This window comes from Perognathus longimembris, chromosome 11 (assembly GCF_023159225.1).
Source record: "Perognathus longimembris pacificus isolate PPM17 chromosome 11, ASM2315922v1, whole genome shotgun sequence".
Classification (NCBI taxonomy): domain Eukaryota; kingdom Metazoa; phylum Chordata; class Mammalia; order Rodentia; family Heteromyidae; genus Perognathus; species Perognathus longimembris.
The window spans coordinates 41,258,079-41,280,731 of NC_063171.1; the positions used below are offsets into that span (position 1 = coordinate 41,258,079).

At 43.8% G+C, this 22,653-nt stretch overlaps 1 protein-coding gene across 1 annotated transcript in view; it reads left to right on the forward strand.

Moving 5' to 3' along the window:
* The window catches only part of Nup210l (nucleoporin 210 like), an 89,695-nt gene that overhangs the window by 58,042 nt on the left and 9,000 nt on the right, over positions 1–22,653 (forward strand). Inside the window, exons 23-34 of the mRNA XM_048358094.1 lie at positions 388–520; positions 1,401–1,463; positions 2,279–2,458; positions 3,830–3,910; positions 3,994–4,125; positions 5,941–6,099; positions 9,972–10,063; positions 10,372–10,546; positions 13,145–13,320; positions 15,517–15,734; positions 19,076–19,212; positions 22,018–22,144. Coding sequence (XP_048214051.1) covers positions 388–520; positions 1,401–1,463; positions 2,279–2,458; positions 3,830–3,910; positions 3,994–4,125; positions 5,941–6,099; positions 9,972–10,063; positions 10,372–10,546; positions 13,145–13,320; positions 15,517–15,734; positions 19,076–19,212; positions 22,018–22,144 — 1,673 coding nt within the window. The remainder of the gene's footprint in view (positions 1–387; positions 521–1,400; positions 1,464–2,278; positions 2,459–3,829; positions 3,911–3,993; positions 4,126–5,940; positions 6,100–9,971; positions 10,064–10,371; positions 10,547–13,144; positions 13,321–15,516; positions 15,735–19,075; positions 19,213–22,017; positions 22,145–22,653) is intronic.

The following is a 22,653-nucleotide window of genomic DNA, read 5'->3' on the forward strand; positions in this document are numbered from 1 at the left end:
CCTCATATATACGAGGCAAGCACTCTTGCCACTAGGCCATATCCCCAGCCCTAGAACTATTTGTTTTCTACTCTAACAAAGGAGAAATATAAGAATTCCAGAACAATGTGTTATTTGCAGTTTCACCAATCTGTACTTATATTGCCCTCATTTCCTTTCTTAGAACAAGTTTGTGGGTTTTGGGGGGGTTTTGTTGTTGTGTTTTTTTGCCCATCAGGAGCTTCCTGCCATAACCATGAAATTTATTTTGATTCTGGAAATTCCTTCTAGCAGTTCCTTCTAGCCAGAGTCAAAGTAAACAGAGAATGCTAGGCATCTTGGGAAGATGCAACACTGGCCATTCTCACAGTCAAGCCTTTCTCACCTAAGACACATGGGTCTTTGCAGACTAATGGAGGAACAGGATGAATACTCTGAAAATTATATTGTTCGAGCCATCACTGTTGGACAAACCACACTTGTAGCTATTGCCAGAGACAAGATGGGAAGAAAATTCACATCAGCTCCCCGACAAATTGAAGTAAGGAAGTGATCTCACCAAAAATTTGTACTTTGTCTTGTTTAGCATTGTTAATCCTTTGCATAAATCGAAAATCATTTGACTGAAAAGAATGAGTTGGGGCTGGGAATGTGGCTTAGTGGTAGATTGCTTGCCTTGCATGAATGAAGGCCTGGGTTCGATTCCACAGCACCACATAAGCAGAAAAACCCAGAAGTGGTGCTGTGGCTCAAGTGGTAGAGTCCTAGCCTTGAGCAAAAAGAAGCCAGGGACAGTGCTCAGGCCCTGAGTCCAAGCCCCAGGACTGGAAAAAAAAAAAAAAAAAAAAAGGAGCAGGAGGAGGAGGAGTTGTTTAGTTGGGTGCTGGTGACTCATGCCTATAATCCTAGCTGCTTGAGATTGAGGATTGTGGTTCAAAGCCAGCCCAGGCAGAAATGTCTGTGAGACTCTTCAACAAACCGCTCAGAAAAGTCTCAAATGGTGCTGTGGCTCAAGTGGTAGAGCACCAGCCTTGAGCATGAAGAGGAACAGGGACAGTGCCCAGGCCCTGAGTTCGAGCCCCAGGACCAGGGGGGGAAAAAAGCCAAAAGTGGAGCTGTGGCTTAAGTGGTAGAACAACAAACTACTTTGAACAAAAATGTTCAGGGACAGCTCCAAGATCCTGAGTTCAAGCCTCAGGACTTGTTAATGCTGAATGATATGTGCCTGAAAGTAATTATACTGTTTTGTCTTTTATGTGTTTAAAGACAGTTAATTGTAAATATAATTTAACTCATTTTATGCATATATTTGTGTAATTTCTTTGCACATAATTGGGAATTTCTCTTAGAGTAAGTTCTCAATCATTCTGTAGGAAGTTGGGTCATTAGTTATTGTTATCCTTCTGTTTTTCCCCTTCCAGGTGTTTCCTCCATTCAGACTTGTCCCAGAGAAGATGACACTGGTTCCAACTAACATGATGCAGGTAGTCTTTTGTTTTACTTTGTTTTGTTATTATTACTGAGACAAACAACTGTTGTTTTATATTTTTATTGTTATTTTGTTTTGTTGTTGTAGTTATTGTTGCTGAGACAGGGTCTTATCACTATGTACCCCAACAGACCTCTGATTATTCTCCTGCCTTAGCTTCCCAATACATCTATTTCTTCTAATATGCATTTGAGTTGTTGTGAGATATGCTCTTTTTTTTTTTTTTTTTTTTTGGCCAGTCCTGGGCCTTGCACTCATGGCCTGAGCACTGTCCCTGGCTTCTTCCGGCTCAAGGCTTAGCACTCTGCCACCTGAGGCACAGCGCCCCTTCTGGCCGTTTTCCGTATACGTGGTGCTGGAGAATCGAACCTAGGGCTTCATGTATGGGAGGCAAGCTGTCTTGCCACTAGGCCATATCCCCAGCCCCGTGAGATATGCTCTTAAAGGAAATGAGGAAAGATAAAGAAATCAAGTTGCTGGAAAAAAATGTTGGCCGGGCACCAGTGGCTCACGCCCGTAATCCTAAATATCCAAGAGACTGAGATCTGAGGATCAAGTTACAAAGCCAGCCCAGGCAAGGAAGTCCATGAGACTGTTATCTCCAATTAACCATTAGAAAACTTGAAGTAGTGCTGTGGCTCAAAGTGGTAGAGCACTAGTCTTGTGCTGTAGCGTTCAGGGACCTAGGTCCAGAATTCAAGCCCCATGACTGACAAAAACAAAAAAGAAAGAAAGAAAAAGAAAATGTTGGAAAGGAGATGGAACTCCTTACCCATATCCCAGGCATTCACTGGTATGTTTAAATTCCAGGTAATGTCAGAAGGTGGCCCTCAGCCCCAATCCATTATTCACTTCTCCATCAGTAATCAGACTGTGGCTACTGTTAATAGGCGGGGGCAAGTTACAGGAAAAGTGGTCGGTACAGCTGTGGTCCATGGCACCATCCAGACAGTCAATGAAGATACTGGCAAAGTGATTGTGTTTTCCCAGGTATTCATTCTTTTCTATGTTCTATTCTACTCTTTTTTGGGGGGTGGGGGTGGAGGGAGCTGGTCCTGGGGCTTGAACTCAGGTCCTGAGTGTTGTCCCTAAGCTCTTTTGCTCAAGGCTAGCACTCTACCAGTTGAGCCACAGTACCACTTCCAGCGTTTTTTGTGGTTAATTGGAAATAATATCACAGACTTTCCTGACCAGGCTGGCTTTGAACTGTGATCCTTAGATCTCAGCTTCCTAAGTAGCTAGGATTATAGGTGTGAGCACCATCGCCCAACTCTCTATTCTTTTCCTAGAGTCTGTTTTGAGGCATTGTAGAGGGTAAGGAGGAGGATATCAGCAGCCTAGCAATATTCTTTCTGTCCCTTCACCTGATAGTCTCTTGACCAGTCATGGAAAATATGTTATCTGTAGTCTGTAGTGTAAAATACAGAGTACTTGGCATTGTTATAAGAAATGATTCATATTTTCAAGGATTTTTTTTGGGGGGGGGTCAGATGTTGGGCTTGAACTCAGGGTCTGCGTGCTGTCCCTCAGTTCTTCTGCTCAAGACTAGTGCTCTACCACTTGGAGCCACAACACCACTTCTGGTTTACTGGTGGTTAATTGAAAATAAGAGCCCCGTGGACTTTCTTGCCCTGGCTGGTTTTGAACTGCAATTTTCAGATCTCAGCCTCCTGAGGAGCTAGGAATATAGGCATGAGCCACCAGCATCAGGCTTCAAAGAATTCATTAAAGAACAAAATAAAAAATGTATCTATGATACGAGGGTTTTTTCTTTTTTGTGCCTGTCCCTGAACTTTTTCACTCAAGACTAGTACTCTAGCTGAGCACTGGTGGTTCACACCTGTAATCCTAGCTACCCAGGAGGCTGAGAGCTGAGTATTGTGGTTCAAAGCCAGCCCAGGCAGAAAAGTCTGTAAGACTCTTATCTCCAATAAACCACTCAAAAAAAAACAGAAATGGTGCTGTGGCTCAAGTGGTAGAGTGCTAGCCTTGGTCTGAAGAGCTCAGAGACAGCGCCCAGGACCAGAGTTCAAACCCCACAACTGACGCCACCACCCCCCCCCAAAAAAAGACTAGTACTCTACCACTTGAGCCACACCTCCACTTCTGGCTTTTTGGGTCCTTAATTGGAACTAAGAGTCTCATAGACTTTCCTGCCTGGGCTGGCATCAAACTACCATCCTCTGATCTCAGCTCCCTGAGTAGCTATGATTACAGGTGTGAGCCATTGATGCCCAGCTGATATTTTTTTTTGTTGTTATATGCAGAAAACAGCACAGGAAACTGGTTATCATAAGCATCTTTGTCTAGCTATAGGAAACTCCTTCCTAGCCTAAGCTCTCTCTCTACCCTGATGAGCAGGATGAAGTGCAGATTGAGGTTGTTCAGCTACGGGCTGTTCGGATCCTTGCAGCTGCAACTCGGCTCATCACAGCCACTGAGGTCAGTATGGTGGCCTTGACCTAGTTCCTTATCCTGATAATAACAGGTGGGTAAGAGATATATTTTTTTTCTTTTCTTTTCAGATGCCCGTTTATGTCATGGGAGTGACCAGTACTCAGACCCCCTTTTCCTTCAGCAACGCCAACCCCGGGCTTACATTCCATTGGTCCATGAGCAAAAGAGATGTGTTGGATCTAGTGCCCAGGCATTCAGAGGTATGAATTTATTTATTTATTATATCAGTTTAGTGGTCTTGACGTTAAATTTATTTTATTTCATCCTAAGTTTTCTTTCTCTTGTTCAAGCTCTGGTAATTTGAAAATCATATGAAGGATCCAAATTTGAGTACTCTGATAACACTACTATTTTTAATCTGTTTTTGCTTAAGAGCTTGCAGAAGCAATCTTTTCTTTAAGAATGAATTTGTTGGGGCTGGGGATATGGCCTAGTGGCAAGAGTGCCTGCCTCGTATACATGAGGCCCTGGGTTCGATTCCCCAGCACCACATATACAGAAAAAGGCCAGAAGTGGTGCTGTGGCTCAGGTGGCAGAGTGCTAGCCTTGAGCAAAAAGAAGCCAGGGACAGTGCTCAGGCCCTGAGTCCAAGGCCCAGGACTGGAAAAAAAAAAAAAAAAAGGAATGAATTTGTTGCATAATGTTCTTATAATATTAGTAGATGACTATTATGTTGGAAACACATTATGAACATAAGTTATATACATGTAACATGTGCTTATATACTTTAACATGTTCAGACACACATGTAATAATATTCATAATCATATTTGTACTGCATGATGGGCAGTTGACATCAACAAAAACAAAGATGGAGCTGGTTATGGTGATACATTACTGTAATACCAGTACATGGAAGGCTGAACCAGGAGAATCATGAAGTACTAGCACCAAATATGACTTTCTTTTCTTGCCTTAGACCCAGCAGAGGATAAATGGTTTACAAAATGTACAATTAGAAAGAAGGTGGAAAAAAAAGGAGAGGACAGAGATGGGAAAGGAGGGAAAGAGAGGAGAGGAGAGGAATAGGATATGAAAAATTATCTATGTGAGGCAAGAGTGGTGGTATACATCCATAATCCCAGCATTTGGGAGGCAGAAGGGGGATTTTTTTTTTTTTTGCCAGTCCTGGGGCTTGAACTTAGGGCCTGAGCACTGTCCCTGGCTTCTTTTTGCTCAGGGCTAGCACTCTACGGCTTTAGCCACAGCACCACTTCCACTTTTTCTATGTATGTGGTGCTGAGGAATCGAACTCAGGGCTTCATGTATACGAGACGAGCAATTTTTACCACTAGGCCATATTCCCAGCCCCAGAAGTGGGATTTTTAACTTCAAGATCAGCCCAGACAAAGTTATCAAGATCCTACAGCAAAAGCAAAATTAAAGCAACAACAGGGGCTGGGAATATGGCCTAGTGGCAAGAGTGATTGCCTTGTATACATGAAGCCCTGGGTTAGATTCCTTAGCACCACAGATATAGAAGTGGCGCTGTGGCTCAAGTGGCAGAGTGCTAGCCTTGAGCAAAAAGAAGCCAGAGACAGTGTTCAGGCCCTGAGTTCAAGCTCCAGGACTGGCAAACAACAACAATAACAAAACAGTGGGCTAAGAACATAGATCAAGCAGCAGATCACTTGAAGCCTTGGGTTCAAATTCTAGTATCACAAAAAACGGAAGGACCAGGCTCCAGTGGCTCATACCTATAATCCTAGCTACTCAGGAGGCTAAGATCTGAGGATCACGGTTCAAAGCCAGCCTGGGCAGAAAAGTCCTTGAGACTCTTATCTCCAATTAATCACCAGATAGTAGTGCTGTGGCTGAAGTGGTAGAACTCTAGCTTTGACCTGAAGAGTTCAGGGACAGTGCCCAGGCCCAGAGTTCAAGCCCCACAACTGACAAAATAAAAAAGAAGGAAGTTCTAGATAGTAATCTCCAACACATATTTCCTTATTGGTACAACAAGAAAGGAAAAGCACAGTGTTTACTTAAGAATATTTCTTATCTGTCCCTTTGCCTAGGTTTTTGTGCAGCTTCCAGTGGAGAATAACTTTGCCATGGTTGTCCGCACAAAAGCAGCTGGCAGAACCAGTATCAAAGTCACAGTTCAGTGCATTAACAGTTCCTTGGGGCAGTTTGAGGGGAATGTGTTGGAACTATCCGATGAAGTTCAAATTCTGGTAAGCTCCAAACATCAAATTTTGTTTCTATATATCAAAGAGAAGAAAATCACGTTTTCCTAACATCAGGAAGAGCTTAGTCTGCAGGCATTCCCAGAATGGGTTTGTGCTCCTAGATCTGTTATTCAGGCTCTTGTTTCATCTCCTACATTATGAATACTGTACCCTAAGAACTGGGGAAGAATTTATTTCTGAGCCTTTCTTAATACATTATGTTATGGGGTTCGGGGAGGGGGTGCGGGAGGTTCCACATCCCCCTAAGAGTCCACCACTCAGAGACAGTCTCAAGTAAAAAGATGGGTTTCTTGGGGAAGCAAAAAGCAAACTGACCGGCCAGGGACGCAACAGACTTGGAAGCTGAACTGCAACAGCAAAAAGCGGGCTGACCTTGTGGCCATGTGGATACTGTATATGTTCTTGATACATTGTGTATTGTATATATGTCTATCTGACCTAGGGAAGGGAAAGAAAAACAGGGTGTAAGATATCACAAGAAATGTACACACTGCCCTACTATGTAACTGTACCCTTTTTGCACAACACCTTGTCAAAAAATTTGTGTTCAATTAATAAATAATTTTTTTAAAAAGAATTACAATTGGCGCTGGGGATATAGCCTAGTGGCAAGAGTGCCTGCCTCGGATACACGAGGCCCTAGGTTCGATTCCCCAGCACCACATATACAGAAAACGGCCAGAAGCGGCGCTGTGGCTCAAGTGGCAGAGTGCTAGCCTTGAGCGGGAAGAAGCCAGGGACAGTGCTCGGGCCCTGAGTCCAAGGCCCAGGACTGGCCAAAAAAAAAAAAAAAAGAATTACAATTACAAAATTAGAAATACTGGGCTGGGGATATGGCCTAGTGGCAAGAGCGCTTGCCTCGTATACGTGAAGCCCTGGGTTTGATTCCCCAGCACCACATATACAGAAAATGGCCAGAAGTGGCGCTGTGGCTCAAGTGGCAGAGTGCTAGCCTTGAGCAAAAAGAAGCCAGGGACAGTGCTCAGGCCCTGAGTCCAAGGCCCAGGACTAGAAAAAAAAAAAATTAGAAATACTTATCAATTCAGCTTTCCAATAAATAAGTGAGAAATGTTAAAAAATAAAAAGAAAAAAGAAAAAAAAAGAAAAGTGGGCTGACCGGCCAGGGACACAGGGTAGACTCCACAGCTGCCACTGTGATCACGAGCAGTCCTCAAACTGGGGTTTATAAAGGTAAAAGCGTCGCACAGATGTAGGGGGTTGACACGGGATAGAGCACACAATAAATTCACAGATGTAGGAGGTTGATGCAGGGGGTAGAGCAAATAACAAGTTAAGCAAGCCATTTATTTACAGAAGCCGAATTTTGGGGTCAAGTTAACCTAATCTACTCCCCTCAACATTTCCTACCATGTTTCCCTAATCAAGATGGAATCAGCTCTGTTCCCTATAACAACTATAATATAGCCATTTTGATATATTTACCAGTAGTATGAAATACAATCCTCACTTTGGGAAAGGCATAAGTGTATGAATAGTTTCTGTATATATTCTTGGGCTTTAGCTCAATGGTTACTATTGATTTTAGAATTCAGAAAACATGCCAGGTACTACTGGCTCAGCCTGTGATCCTAGCTGTTCAGGGTGCTGAGATCTGAGGATCACAGTTTGTATGCAGCCTGGTCAGGAAAGTCTGTGAGACTCTTATCTCCAATAAAGCACAAAAAATGCTGTGAAACTGTGGCTCAAGTGGTAGAGTGCTAGTCTTAAGCAGAAGAATCTCAGGGACAGCACCCAGGCTCTAAGTTCAATCTCCAGGACTAACACTAAAAGAAAAGAAAAGAAGCCAGGCACTGGTGGCTTACATCTGTAATCCTAGCTACTCAGAAGGCTGTGATCTAAGGATTAAAGTTCAAAGCAAGACCAGGCAGGAAAATCTGTTGAGACTACAGTTAATCTCCAATTAATCACAGAAGAAGCCAGAAAGGGAGCTGTGGCTCAAGTGGTGGATCACTACCCTTGAGCAAAAGGAGCCCAGGGACAGGGCCCAGGCCCAGAACCAGAAAAAAGAAGAAGAACAAAAAGAAACAAGGAGAACAAGGAGAGCAAGGAGAAGAAGGAGAAGAAGGAGCTGGAGGAAGAGGAAGAAGAAGAAGAAGAAGAAGAAGAAGAAGAAGAAGAAGAAGAAGAAGAAGAAGAAGAAGAAGAAGAAGAAGAAGAAGCAGCTGGGATATGGCCTAGTGGCAAGAAGTGGTGCTGTGGTGCAAAAAGAAGCCAGGACTAGGCCATGAGTTCAAGCCCAAGGACTTGCAAAAGGAAGGAAGGAAGGAAGGAAGGAAGGGAGGGAGGGAGGGAGGGAGGAAGGAAGAAAGGAAGGAAGGAAGGAAAGAATTCAAAAGACAGAAGACAGGGCTGGGGATATGGCCTAGTGGCAAGAGTGCTTGCCTCGTATACATGAGACCCCGGGTTCGATTCCTCAGCACCACATATACAGAAAATGACCAGAAGGGGCGCTGTGGCTCAAGTGGCAGAGTGCTAGCCTTGAGCAAAAAAGAAGCCAGGGACAGTGCTCAGGCCCTGAGTTCACACCCTAGGACTGGCCAAAAAAAAAAAAAAAAAAGACAGAAGACAAATATCCATTTTCATGGAGCGAATTAATTTTTCTAGCTCTGAATCTGGGGATGATTTTCTTTTTTTCTTTATTTTTATCTTTTCCCTTTATTTTGGTTTTAGTACTGTGATTTACTGTAGGGAAGAGGAAAGGACACTTTACTAGGAAGTAGAAAAACGGGATGATGTGCACATATTTATTTTATTTTATTTTATTTTTTTGGTTAGTATGGTGCTTGAACTCAGGGCCTGGGTACTGTCCCTGAACTTTTTCACTCAAGGCTAGTGCTCTACAACTTTGAGCCACAGCTCTACTTCTGGTTTTCTGGTGATTGATTGGAGATAAGAGTCTCACAGACTTTCCTGCCCAGGCTGGCTTTGAACTTTGATCCTCAGATCTCAGCCTCCTGAATAGCTAGGATTATAGGCATGAGCCACTGTTGCCCAGCCCTTGGTAATTTTTTTTTTTTTTTTTGGCCAGTCCTGGGGTTTGGACTCAGGGCCTGAGCACTGTCCCTGGCTTCTTCTTGCTCAAGGCTAGCACTCTGCCACTTGAGCCACAGTGCCACTTCTGGCCATTTTCTGTATATGTGGTGCTGGGGAATCGAACCCAGGGCCTCATGTATACGAGGCAAGCACTCTTGCCACTAGGCCATATCCCCAGCCCCCCTTGGTAATTTAATATTGTAAGTTCCCCAACTTTCTATTTCAGATTACTAGATCTAAAATTAGAAAATACAACTATTTTATTCCTAAATTAACATAGAGGGTGTGGAAAGTATAAAACTTAGCATATGACCAATCCTTCAATCAAAAGCAGGGTTAATATTAGGTTATATATTCTAGCATACCTATCTATGCTTAAAATTCCTCCTTCATTTTGATAAGGAGTAGCCTTGAAGATTTTAAGCTAATTAGAGGTCAGAAATACTTGTATTATTATATTAGTTGCACGTACTTCCTGAATAAACGAGATCTTGCATCGACTTGAACAAAAAAAATACTTGTATTAGCAGGAGTTGGGGAACCTTTTCTTTTGTCAAGGTCCATTTGAATATTTAAAACATCATTTGAGGACCAAATCATCAGCGCAGGGAAGCAGTCAATGAAAAGTGTGTCTGTCCCATCATGTATCAAATGGTTTCTTGGGCTTTATATGGTCTGAGGGCTGGACATTCCCCATCCCTGATAGTTATCATTTATTGATACTTTTCAAGTTATACTAAAGTCCACATAAGTAAGTCATTATCTGGTTTTTTTAGAACTAAAAAGACATTGTCTCATTGTAGGTTTTTGAAAAACTCCAACTTTTCTATCCAGAATGCCAGCCTGAGCAAATTCTAATGCCTATGAATTCTCAGCTCAAACTCCACACCAACAGGTAAGGGAAAGGGAGAAGGAAGTGCAAGGTTCTAACTTTAAGTTAATCTCTTTAAGAATTGCAAATAGGGGCTGGGATGTAGCTTAGTGGTAGAGTGCTTGCCTAGTATACGTGAAGCCTTGGGTTTGATTCCTCAGTACCACATAAACAGAAAAAGCCAGAAGTGGCGCTGTGGCTTAAGTAGTAGAGTGCTAGCCTTGAGCAAAAGGAAACCAGGGACAGTGCTCAGGCCCTGAGTTCAAGCCTCAGGACTGGCAAAAAAAGAAGAAGAAGGAGAAGAGTTGCTACTTGCTCCATTTGTTTCCTAGGGAAGGGGCTGCCTTTGTAAGTTCCCGAGTTCTCAGGTGCTTTCCTAACTCATCTGTCATTGAAGAGGATGGTGAAGGACTCCTGAAAGCTGGTTCCATTGCAGGTACTGCTGTGTTGGAAGTTACTTCTATAGAACCTTTTGGAGTCAACCAAACAACCATCACTGGAGTACAGGTAAGTTGAGGGATCTACTCAAACATTAAAAGGGAAGCTGGGTGCTGGTGGTTCACACCTGTAATCCTAGCTACTCAGGAGGCTGAGCTCTTAGAATGGAGGTATGAAGCCAACCCTGGCAGGAAAGTCTTTGAGAGTCTTACCTCCAATTAACCACCAAAAAAAGCCAGAAGTGGGGGCTGGGAATATGGCCTAGTGGCAAGAGTGCTTGCCTTGTATATATGAAGCCCTGGGTTCAATTCCCCAGCACCACATATACAGAAAACGGCCAGAAGTGGCGCTGTGGCTCAAGTGGCAGAGTGCTAGCCTTGAGCAAAAAGAAGCCAGGGACAGTGCTCAGGCCCTGAGTCCAAGCTTCCAGGACTGGCCGGGGGGGAAAAAAAAGCCAGGAGTGGAGTTGTGGCTCAAGTGGTAGAGAGGCAGCCTTAAAGGACAGTATCCAGGCTGAGTTTAAGCCCCATTACTCTAGCGCACACATGCTCATGCTCATGCACAGGCACGGGCGCACACACGTGTGCGCGCACACACGTGTGCGTGCACACACACACACACACTCAGAAAGGAATAAGACGGCTTTTAAGGGGCAAGTTTCCTTGTGCTTTGCAGTTGTTTGGAGGTTTTGTTTTTTGGTTTTTGTGCTGGTACTGGGATTTGATCTCCAGGCCTCATGTACTCATTTCGCTTTTTGGTTCTTGGCTGGTGTTCAACCACTTGAGCCATACCCTACCTCTGGCTTTTTTGCTAATTAGGTAGTGGTAGGAGTCTCTCAGATTTGTCTAGTTTTGAACCAGAACTCTCAGATCTCAGCTTTCTGTATTCATGTAATCCACTGGTTCAAGATCAAATTTACTTTGTTTTTTTTTTTTTTTTGCTTGAACTCTGGGCTTGGATGGTGTCTTTAAGCTCTTGTGCTCAAGGCCAGCACTCTTACCACTTGAGCCACAGCTCCACTTTCAGTTTTCTGTTGGTTAATTAGAGATAAGAGTCTCACAGGCTTTCCTGCCATGGCTGGCTTTGAATTGCGATCCTCATATATTAGCCTCTTGAGTAGCTATGGTTATAGGCATGAGCCACCTGGAGCCCAGCTCCACTTTTATTTTTTTTTGTGTGTGTAATTGGAGATAAGAATCTCAAAATTTTTCCTGCTAGGGCTGTCTTCAAACTACCATACTCATCTCATCCTCCTCAGTAGCAAGGATTACAGACACGAGCCATCAGTGAGCCAGCTAAGTTTCCTTTTTCTTTTTGCTAGTCCTGGAGCTTGAACCCAGGGCCTGAGCACTGTCCCTGGCTTCTTTTCGCTCAAGGCTAGCACTCTACCACAGCACCACTTCTGGCTTTTTCTATATATGTGGTGCTGAGGAATTGAATCCAGGGCTTCATGTAGACGAAGCAAGCACTCTTACCACTAGGCCATATTCCCAGCCACTAAGTTTCCTTTTTTTAAGAGCTAGAAAGTTAAGACTCGATATGGTATGGTGGCCTACACCTGTAATCCCAGCACTCCGGTGGCTGGGTCAATTTGAGTCCAGCCTAGGCTACTGAGTGAGTTTCAGACCAGTCATGAGCTACAAAGTGAAACTGTCTCAAAAAACCAAACCTGGGCTGGGAATATGGCCTAGTGGTAGAGTGCTTGCCTCATATACATGAAGCCCTGGGTTCGATTCCTCAGCACCACATATATAGAAAAAGCCAGAAGTGGCACTGTGGTTCAAGTGGTAGAGTGCTAGCCTTGAGCAAAAAGAAGCCAGGGACAGTGCTCAGGCCCTGAGTTCAAGCCCTACCTAGGACTGGCAAAAATAAAACCAAAACAACAACAACAACAAAAAAAAAAAACCTAGGAACTTATCCAGAAGTAAGCCAATCTTTTTTTTTTTTCCTGGTTCTGGAGCTAGGGTCTGTTGTGCTACCTGAATCACACCTTTATTTCTAGCCTTCTGATGGATAACGTGGAGATAAGAGTCTCTCACAGACATTCCTGCATGGGCTAGCTTTGAATCCCCAGTGTATTTGATAGTCAACTAATGATAAGTACTTAGCACTCTGCATAAAATAGATGAAGAACTTTCATGTTCTCTTTACTTCCCAGTTTTACAAATATCCAGGCTCCCCAGCACTAGTGGTCCACACCTGTCTGTAATTCTAGCTACTCAGGAGGCTGAGATCTGAGGATTGTGTATCTAAGCCAGTTCTGGTAGGAAAATCCATGAGACTCTTACCTCCAATACACTAGCCAGGAAAAGCCAGAAGTGGACCTGTGGCTCTAGTAAAGAGCTAGCCTTGAGAAAAGGCATCTCAGGGACAGCACCTAAGCCCTGAGTTCAAGCTCCAAGATAGGCGCACACACACACACACACACACACACACACACACACACACACACAGAGCCAGGCTCAAGGCTCAAGTGGTAGAACCACACATTTACTTATTGCTAGTACCAGTAATAAGTAAACAATCATTCCTATCCTATATCTTTTCACTATAAGTTATCTTAAAGCTGTTTCCTACAGAATACCACTCCATTTTTATCAGATTATAAATCTTAGAATATTCTTTTTCAATACATCCTTCTCAGTACTACATTTTTATCTCCCCCAGGTAGCACCAGTGACATACCTGCGAATGAGCAGCCACCCCAAGCTATATACAACCCAAGGAAGGACCCTATCAGCCTTTCCCTTGGGCATGTCAGTCACTTTTGTTGTTCAGTTCTATAATAGCATCGGAGAAAAATTCCACACCCACAATACTCAGCTTTATCTGGCTCTGAACAGGTATGGAAGTAAAAAGTAATGTTGTTTCCAGTGTGGCAGAAATCTTGCAAGTTGGGACTAGGAATATGGCCTAGTGGTAAAGTATTTGCCTTGTATACATGAAGCCCTGGGTTCGATTCATCAGCACCACATATATAGAAAGAGCCAGATGTGGCGCTGTGGCTCAAGTGGTAGAGTGCTAGACTTGAGCAAAAAGAAACTCAGGGACAGTGCTCAGGCCCTGAGTTCAAGCCCCAGGACTGGCAAAACAAAACAAAACAGAAATCTTTCAAGTTAGGTCAATATTATTTAGCAGCCCCAATAAATTCCTTTCATATTCTGAACTTGTACTGAGATCTTCATTTCTTCTGTTGAAACTTAAAAAATGGGGTGGACAGGGCTGGGGATATGGCCTAGTGGTAAGAGAGCTTGCCTCGTATACATGAGGCCCTGGGTTTGATTCCCCAGCACCACATATATAAAAAACGGCCAGAAGCGGCGCTGTGGCTCAAGTGGCAGAGTGCTAGCCTTGAGCAAAAAGGAAGCCCAGGGACAGTGCTCAGGCCCTGAGTCCAAGGCCCAGGACTGGCCAAAAATAAATAAATAAATAAATGTTTTTAAAAAATGGGGTGGACAAAGTGGTACATGCCTGTAACCCCAGAACTGAGGAGGCAGATACAGAAAGATTGTGAGTCTAAAGCTAATCTGGACTACATACAGAGCAAGGTTCTGTCTCCAAGGGGGAAAAAAAAAATGAGCCTTACTTGTAAAAACACAATACATTTGTTCTCATCAGAACTGAGGGGGCAAAAGCCTTACTGACCATATTAATATTTTAATAGACTGACCAGGCCAGTACTTGCTTATTCTCTGTTGAAGAATTCTTTCTGAAGTTCTTTGGTTTCTTTTTTGTGACAGTCTTTTTCTTTTTTGGGGGGGAGGGCAGTCGTGGGGCTTGAACTTTGGGTCTGGGCAGTTTCCCTGAGCTCTTCAGCTCAAGGATAGCACTCTACCACTTGAGCCACAGCACCACTTGTGGTTTTCTGGTGTTTAATTGGAGCTAAGTGTCTCATAGACTTTTCTCCCAGGGCTAGCTTTGAAACTCATCCTCAGATTTCAGCCTCCTGAGTAGCTAGGATTATAGATGTGAGCCATCTGCGCCCAGTGACAGTCTTTCTACATAGCACAAGCCAGTCTTAAACTTACTATATAGTCCATACTGGCCTAGAACTGTGTTCCTCCTGCCTCAGCCTCCTGGTAAGTGCTAGTACTACAGTTGTATACCACCACCACACCCACTATAGCTATAATGCTAGCACTACTGTGGGGAGGAGGGTACTGGAGCTTGAACTCAGGGCCTGGGCACTGTCCCTGAGCTTCTTTACTCAAGGCCAGACTCTATCATTTGAACCACAGCTCCATTTCTAGCCTTTTACTGGTTAAAGTCTCACACACATTCCTGCCAAAATTGGCTTTAAACAGAGATCCTCATATCTAGCCTCCTGAGTAGCTAGGATTACAGACAACTAGCACCACACTTTTAACATGTTGATATAAAATGTGGTGGGGGGCTGGGAATATGGCCTAGTGGCAAGAGTGCTTGCCTCATATACATGAAGCCCTGGGTTCCATTCCTCAGCACCACATACATAGAAAAGGCCAGAAGAGGTGCTGTGGCTCAAGTGGCAGAGTGCTAGCTTTGAGCAAAAAGAAGCCAGGGACAGTGCTCAGGCCCTGAGTCCCAGTGCCAGGACTGGCCAAAAAAAAAAAAAAATTGGTGGGGATCCAAGCCCAGGAAGTGCATACTTCTCCTAGTTACTCAGGAGATCTGGGATCATGGCTTGATGCCAACCTGGGCAGAAAAGCCCATAAAACTCTTATCTCCAAAAAGCTACTAAAAAAAAAAAAAAAAAAAAAAAAAAAGGCTGGAAGTGGAGCCCATGGCTCAAGTGGTAGAGCCCTAGCCTTGAGCAAAAGCTCGGGGACCTTACTCAGGCTCTGAGTTTAAGCATCAGGGCTAGCACCAAAAAATAAAAATATAATGTGGTCTTCTCCCAAAACTGTTTCCTATATATTTTCTCTTTACATTTTTGTTTGTGTCTGTTTTGCAGTACTAGGGATGGAACTCAGTAGGCTTGAACATATTAACTACCTATCATTGAGCTATACCCTCAGCCATTCTTGTCAGAAATATCTACCTTTCTTGTCTACTTTTAGAGATGACTTGCTGCTTATTGGACCAGGAAACAGGAATTATACGTACATGGCCCAGGCTGTGAACAAAGGGGTGACTCTGGTAGGGCTCTGGGACCGGAGACATCCAGGCATGGCAGATTACATTCCTGTGGCTGTAGAACATGCTATTGAACCAGACACCAATCTTACTTTTGTTGGAGATGTCATCTGCTTCAGTACTCACCTTGTCAACCAGCATGGTCTGTATACCTTCCCTTACTTTTCTTTTTGTTTCTTTTTTGCCAGTCCTGAGCCTTGGACTCAGGGCCTGAGCACTGTCCCTGGCTTCTTTTTTGCTCAAGGATAGCAGTCTGCCACTTGAGCCACAGCACCACTTCTGGCCATTTTCTATATATGTGGTGCTGAGGAATCAAACCCAGGGCATGTATATGAGGCAAGCATTCTTGCCACTAGGCCATATTCCTAACCCTACCTTCCCTTTCTTTTTTTTGTGGTAAATTTTGTAAGAAATGTTATTATGTTTCATCCATAGCTATACAGATCAGTTACATAATCACTACTGAATAGAGTAGTTCACCCCAGGACATGTTTGAACAAATGACCCATGTTAAGGCCAAGTTAAAAATTGTGCTGGCCGGGGCTGGGGATATAGCCTAGTGGCAAGAGTGCCTGCCTCGGATACACGAGGCCCTAGGTTCGATTCCCTAGCACCACATATACAGAAAACAGCCAGAAGCGGCGCTGTGGCTCAAGTGGCAGAGTGCTAGCCTTGAGCGGGAAGAAGCCAGGGACAGTGCTCAGGCCCTGAGTCCAAGGCCCAGGACTGGCCAAAAAAAAAAAAAAAAATTGTGCTGGAAAGGTGGCTTAGTGGTAGAGTGCTCGCCTACCACATACGAAGCTTTGGGTTCAATTCCTCAGTACCACGTAAACAGAAAAGGCCAGAAGTGGTACTGTGGTTTAAGAGGTAGAGTGTGGGGCTGAGAATATGGCCTAGTGATAGAGTGCTTGCCTCGTATACATGAAACCCTGGGTTCCATTCCTTAGCACCACATATATAGAAAAAGCCAGAAGTGGCACTGTGGCTCAAGTGGTAGAGTGCTAGCCTTGAGCAAAAAGACGCCAGGGACAGTGCTCAGGCCCTGAGTTCAAGCTCCAGGACTGGCCAAAAAAAAAAAAGTGTGTGTGTGTGTGTGTGTGTGTGTGTGTGTGTGTGTGTGTGTGCAGTGCACACATGTGCTAGTCCTGGGGTATCAACTAGGGCGTGGACATTGACTCTGAGCTATAGTTCTACTTCCAGATCTTTACTGGTTAATTGGAGATAAGAATCTCATGAATTTCCTTCTTTTTTCTTTTTTTGTTTTGTTTTTTTGGCCAGTCCTAGGCCTGAGCACTGTCCCTGGCTTCTTTTTGCTCAAGGCTAGCACTCTGCCACTTGAGCCACAGCGCCACTTCTGGCCATTTTCTGTATATGTGGTGCTGAGGAATCGAACCCAGGGCCTCATGTATACGAGGCAAGCACTCTTGTCACTAGGCCATATCACCAGCCCATGAATTTCCTTCTTGTGCTGGCTTCCAACTGAGATCCTCAGATCATGGTCTCTCCCTTTTTTTTGGCCAGTCCTGGACCTTGGACTCTGGGCCTGAGCACTGTCCCTGGCTTCATTTTGCTCAAGGCTAGCAGTCTGCCACTTGAGCCACAGCACCACTTCTGGCCATTTTCTATATATGTGGTGCTGAGGAATCAAACCCAGGGCATGTATATGAGGCAAGCACTCTTGCCACTAGGCCATATTCCTAACCCTACCTTCCCTTTCTTAATCCCACAACTGACCATTTTAAGGACTCACAGGCAACTGATCCTTTAGAGAATTCTTCTAAATTATCTAAAAATCTAAGGGCCTGAGCAAGAGAATGCTTTTGAGTGTTTTAAGTATTTGCCATGGTAGCTAGTAACTATTTAGTGACTAGACTACTTGTCTCCACAGCCAGTCAGCTTGTTAATACTTACAACTACCCAGCACATAGCCCTACTATTATATAAAGCGGATAATATAAGGATGTGCTTTCTCCTTATTTAGTTTGTGTGTGCTAGTACTAGGTCTTAAACTCAGGGCCTCACACTTAACTTTTTTACTCAGGCTGTCATCAATTACATTATTTTGAACTACATTATTTTGAATACAAAGGGAGCTATATTATTCAGCCAGTCAACTACTCCAATCCTGGAATAGTTGACTTGCAAGCTCTTACTATTGTGTGTACTCCAGAGCCTGTGAGATAACTCTGTAGTCCTATGATTCTGAACTCTTATCAGTGAAGCAGAAGCTTCTTTACAGAAGCAAGGATTGTCCCGAGTCTTCCATTCTGGAACTTGGGGGGACACCTCAGACACACGTCATTTTGGATGAGAAAAAAAAGGGCCACAGGTCAATATCACTAATCCTTGAGTGATCTAACCTGTCTTTGGCATTCCTTTATGGCCTTGAGTTCAACTAAAATGAACAAATCCTCCCTCCTACCAGTTGTTAGTCTTCTTCCCAGTAACAATCAATAATAACTTAAGACATAGTCCTCCTTAGCCGTATCTCTACAAAGTTTAATCATAAATTTATCCTGAGCTGGGTGCTGGTGGTTCATGCCTGTTATCCTAGCTAACTGCTGCCCACATAAAATGGAGGGCAAGAGAGATTATAGCAGAGGAGATAGATTATATAGGAGGGGGAAGGGTGAGTGGCCACAGCAGAACCCTCAGAGGATGGGTAAATCAGAGATGAGAGACCTCCCACTGCCCCCAGGAATACCAGTTGCCTGGGTTACAGGTGGTAGGCAGAGACTTCTAAGGTACATGGGGAGAGAACCAAGGTAAGGACCCATTTCTCCTGTGTGGCCCTAACACGCAGAAAGCTGACATCGAGGATCATGGTTTGAAGCCAGCCTAGGCAGGAAAGTCCATGAGACTTGTATCTCCAATAAACTATTCAAAAAAGCCAGAAGTGGCGCTGTGGCTCAAGTGGTAGAAAGCATTAGCCTTGAGTACAAACAGGCCCAGGGATACCACTCAGGCCCTGAGTTCAAGTCCCAGGACCAGAAAAAAAAATTTTTTTTGGCCAGTCCTGGGGCTTGGACTCAGGGCCTGAGCCCTGTCCCTGGCTTCTTTTTGCTCAAGGCTAGCACTCTGCCACTTGAGCCACAGCGCCACTTCTGGCCGTTTTCTGTATATGTGGTGCTGGGGAATCGAACCCAGGGCTTCATGTATAGGAGGCAAGCACTCTAGCCACTAGGCCATATCCCCAGCCCCAGAAAAAATTTTTTATCCTGTATATGATCTGTTTTTTTCCTAAGGACAGTTACATTTTCTAATAAGTAACTCTTCTCATGCTGCTGAAGGTCAGCAGGGAGGTTTAATTTTTGTTGTCCTGTTGTCTCAGATGTAAACTAACATTTAGAAAAGTTATCCCCAAAGTTGGATGTTGTTGCTGGGAAGATATCTGCATTCTTGGAAACAATATGGTCTTGGGCCTACAGATTTGTTGGAGTTTGAATAAGATTAGAGCCAAGTGCTCTCTCTTGCTTTTCCTAGGTGAGCCTGGGATATGGATGATTTCTGCTGACAATATTCTACAGACAGACACTGTAACTGGAGTAGGCATAGCCAGGAGCCCAGGAACTGCAACAATTTTTCATGACATCCCAGGAGTAGTGAAAACATACAGAGAGGTATTTCAAGTATATTGAAGAAGCTACGGTGACTATTTTCATGTGTTGGGAATATGAACATAGAGAATGTCTTAGGAAATGAAATATACTCACATAACAAATATAAAGCCAGTAAGAAAACTTTATTAGAACATTAACAGTGCTTAGCATTCTTCACCAGAAGAATGACTACTCTGATTTCTCTTTTAAGAGATCACTGTGGCTACTGGTTGATATTAGGTGGTAGAGGCAAAGGTAGAAGTCAAAAAACCATTTGGGATGCTGGGTACAGGTGGCTTACAACTGTAATCCTAGCTACTCACAAGGCTGAGATCTGGTTCAAAGCCAGCAAGGGTAGGAAAGTCCATGAGACTCTTATCTCCAGTAACCACCAGAAAACCGGTAGAGCTCTAGCCTTGTGCAAAAATGCTCAAGGACCAGCACCCAGGCCCCAAGTTCAAGCCCCAGAACTGGCAGGTACATACACACACGACATACATACAACACAGCAGTTAAATTATGTTCATGTTCATAGACTTGAAAAATAAGAATCCAATAGGGGGAATAAAAAAGGATTAAAATATCTATGCTAGATACTGGTGGCTCATACCTGAATCCTGCTACTCAGGATGCTGAGATCTAAGGAATTACTGTTCAAAGCCAGCCTGGGCAAACAAATCTGAGACTCTTACCTCCAGTTAGCCAGCAAAAAGCCAGAAGTAGAGGTATGGCCCAAGTAGCTGAGTGCCAGCCTTGAGGAAAATAAAGTAAGGAAGAACTCAAGGCCCTGAGTTCAAGCCCTAGTAGCAGCACGTACGCACACAAATCAACACTGAAACTTTCTATCTAGAAAGTATGAAGTCAGTCTGGGCTAAGTAGTGAGACCCTATCTCAAAAGTGCTGATGGCTCACACTTATAATCCAACCTACTCGGGAAGCTGAGATCTGAGGACTAAGATTCAAAGCCAGTTCTGGCAGACAAATCTGCTAGACTACTATATCCAATTAACTAGCAAAAAGCTGGAAGTGAGTGGGCACTGGTGACTGTGGCTCATGCCTATAATCCTAGCTACTCAGGAGACTACGATCTGAGGATCAGGGTTCAAAGTCAGCCTGAGCAGCAAAGTCTATAAAACTCTTATCTTCAATTAACCACCAAAAGCCTTGAAGTAGATCTGTGGCTCAAGTGGTAGAAAGTTATCCTTGAGCAAAAAAGCTCAGGGACACTGCTCACACCCTAAGAAAACTTCACGACTGAAAAGAAAACACAACAAAAAACAGGTGCCAGTGGTTCATGCTTGTAATTCTAGCTGCTTAGGAGGCTGATATCTGAGGATCACGGTTTGAAGCCAGTCGAGGCAGAAAAGTCCCCATGAAACTCTGATCTCCAATGAACCAATCAGAAGTGGCGCTGTGGCTCAAAGTAGTAGAGCTCTAGGATAGTGCCAAGGTCCTGAGTTCAAGTCCCACAACAAACAAGAAAAGGCTGGACTGGAGGCTTGGATCAAGTAATAGAGCACTAAGAGCAAAAAAGCTGAACAAGAACATGAGGCCCTAAGTTAAAGCCCCAGTACTGGCATGAACACACACACACAGACACACAGACACACACACACAAAACCTACACTATCAGGCAGAATACAAGTATTTGTTTGTTTGTTTTTGTTTTTTTTTTTGCCAGTCCTGGGCCTTGGACTCGGCCTGAGCACTGTCCCTGGCTTCTTTTTGCTCAAAGCTAGCACTCTGCCACTTGAGTCACAGCGCCACTTCTGGCCATTTTCTGTATATGTGGTGCTGGGGAATCGAACCCAGGGCTTCAGGTATACGAGGCAAGCGCTCTTGCCACTAGGCCATATCCCCAGCCCCAGAATACAAGTATTTTGAAAAAAAGCAATCCTCTGAAATTTCAAAATAGATTGAAATCATATGGAAGGCACCAAGCAAGAAAGCTTCCTAAAGGATACTTTACTGCAGTTATTTTATTTTAATTAGGGACTCATGGAAGGTGCCAAAAGGAATGGATAGGGGCTGGGAATATGGCCTAGTGGTAGAGTGCTTGCCTAGTATACATGAAGCCCTGGGTTTGATTCCTCAAGCACCACATATATAGAAGCCAGAAGTGGCACTGTGGTTCAAGTGGTAGAGTGCTAGCCTTGAGCAAAAAGAAGCCAAGGTTAGGGCTTAGGCACTGAGTTCAAGCCCCAGGACTGCCAAAAATAAAAAGGGAAATTTTCTATATATATATATTTTTTTGGTGTGTGCCAGTACTGGGGCTTGAATCAAAAAAAGCCTTGCACTCTCACTTGGACTTTTCTGTCAAGGCTAGCATTTTTGCCACTTGAGCTTCCCCTTCCTGCTTTTTGCTAGTTAATTGGAGGTAAAGGTCTCCTCAGTTTTTCTGCCTATTCCCAAACCATGATCCTGAGTAGCTAGGATAAAATTTTCTTTCCAGAAAATACTTCTCCCCAAAGTAAACAGACTTTGTCATTTTCATATATGTGGTTATAAGAAAGGTTAGTGGCTGGGAATATGGCCTAGTGGTAGAGTGCTTGCCTTGTATACATGAATCTCTGGGTTCGACTCCCCAGCACCACATATATAGAAAATGTCCATAAGTGGCGCTGTGGCTCAAGTGGCAGAGTGCTAACCTTGAGCAAAAAGAAGCCAGGGACAGTGCTCAGGCCCTGAGTCCAAGGCCCAAGACTGGCCAAAAAAAAAAAAAAGGTTAGTTTGTACAAAACAGATGCTTTGATTGACATAAGTTGTGAGAGGTAGAGAGGGAGGGAAATGAATCTTTAAAAAGTTTTTCTTTTGGTTTGCTAACAGGTAACAGTCAATGCATCATCAAGATTAATGCTTAGTTATGATCTCAAGACTTACCTCACCAACACACCCAATTCAACTGTATTCAAACTCTTCATCACCACTGGCAGAAATGGTGTCAATCTCAAAGGTCAGGAATCTCTTCATAAGTCTAAGTGATTGTCTCCATACTGTGAGAGTATTTACCTCTTTAGAATAATGTAAATGTTTTATTTCAAAATTGATTACTTGAGGGGCTGGGAATATGGCCTAATGGTAAAGTGCTCATATACAGGAAGCCCTGGGTTCGATTCCTCAGCACCACTTATATAGAAAAAGCCAGAAGTGGTGCTGTGGCTCAAGTGGTAGAGTGCTAGCCTTGACAGGGACAGTGTTCAGGCCCTGAGTTCAAGCCCCAGGACTGGCAAAAAAAAAAATCAAAATTGATTACAACTCGACAAATCATGAAGATTTAAGAGGCCTCAGAAATCTTTGTGGTCCTACCTGAGGATCAAACCCACAGCTAGGTCTGAGCTAGGCAACAGCTAGACAAGAGCTTTACTACTGAGCTCTACCCACAGGATTAGGTTGGTTTTTGTTTTGTTTTGTTTTTTAATGCCAGTCCTGGGGCTTGAAATTTGCTGGTTGTTCTGGAATACA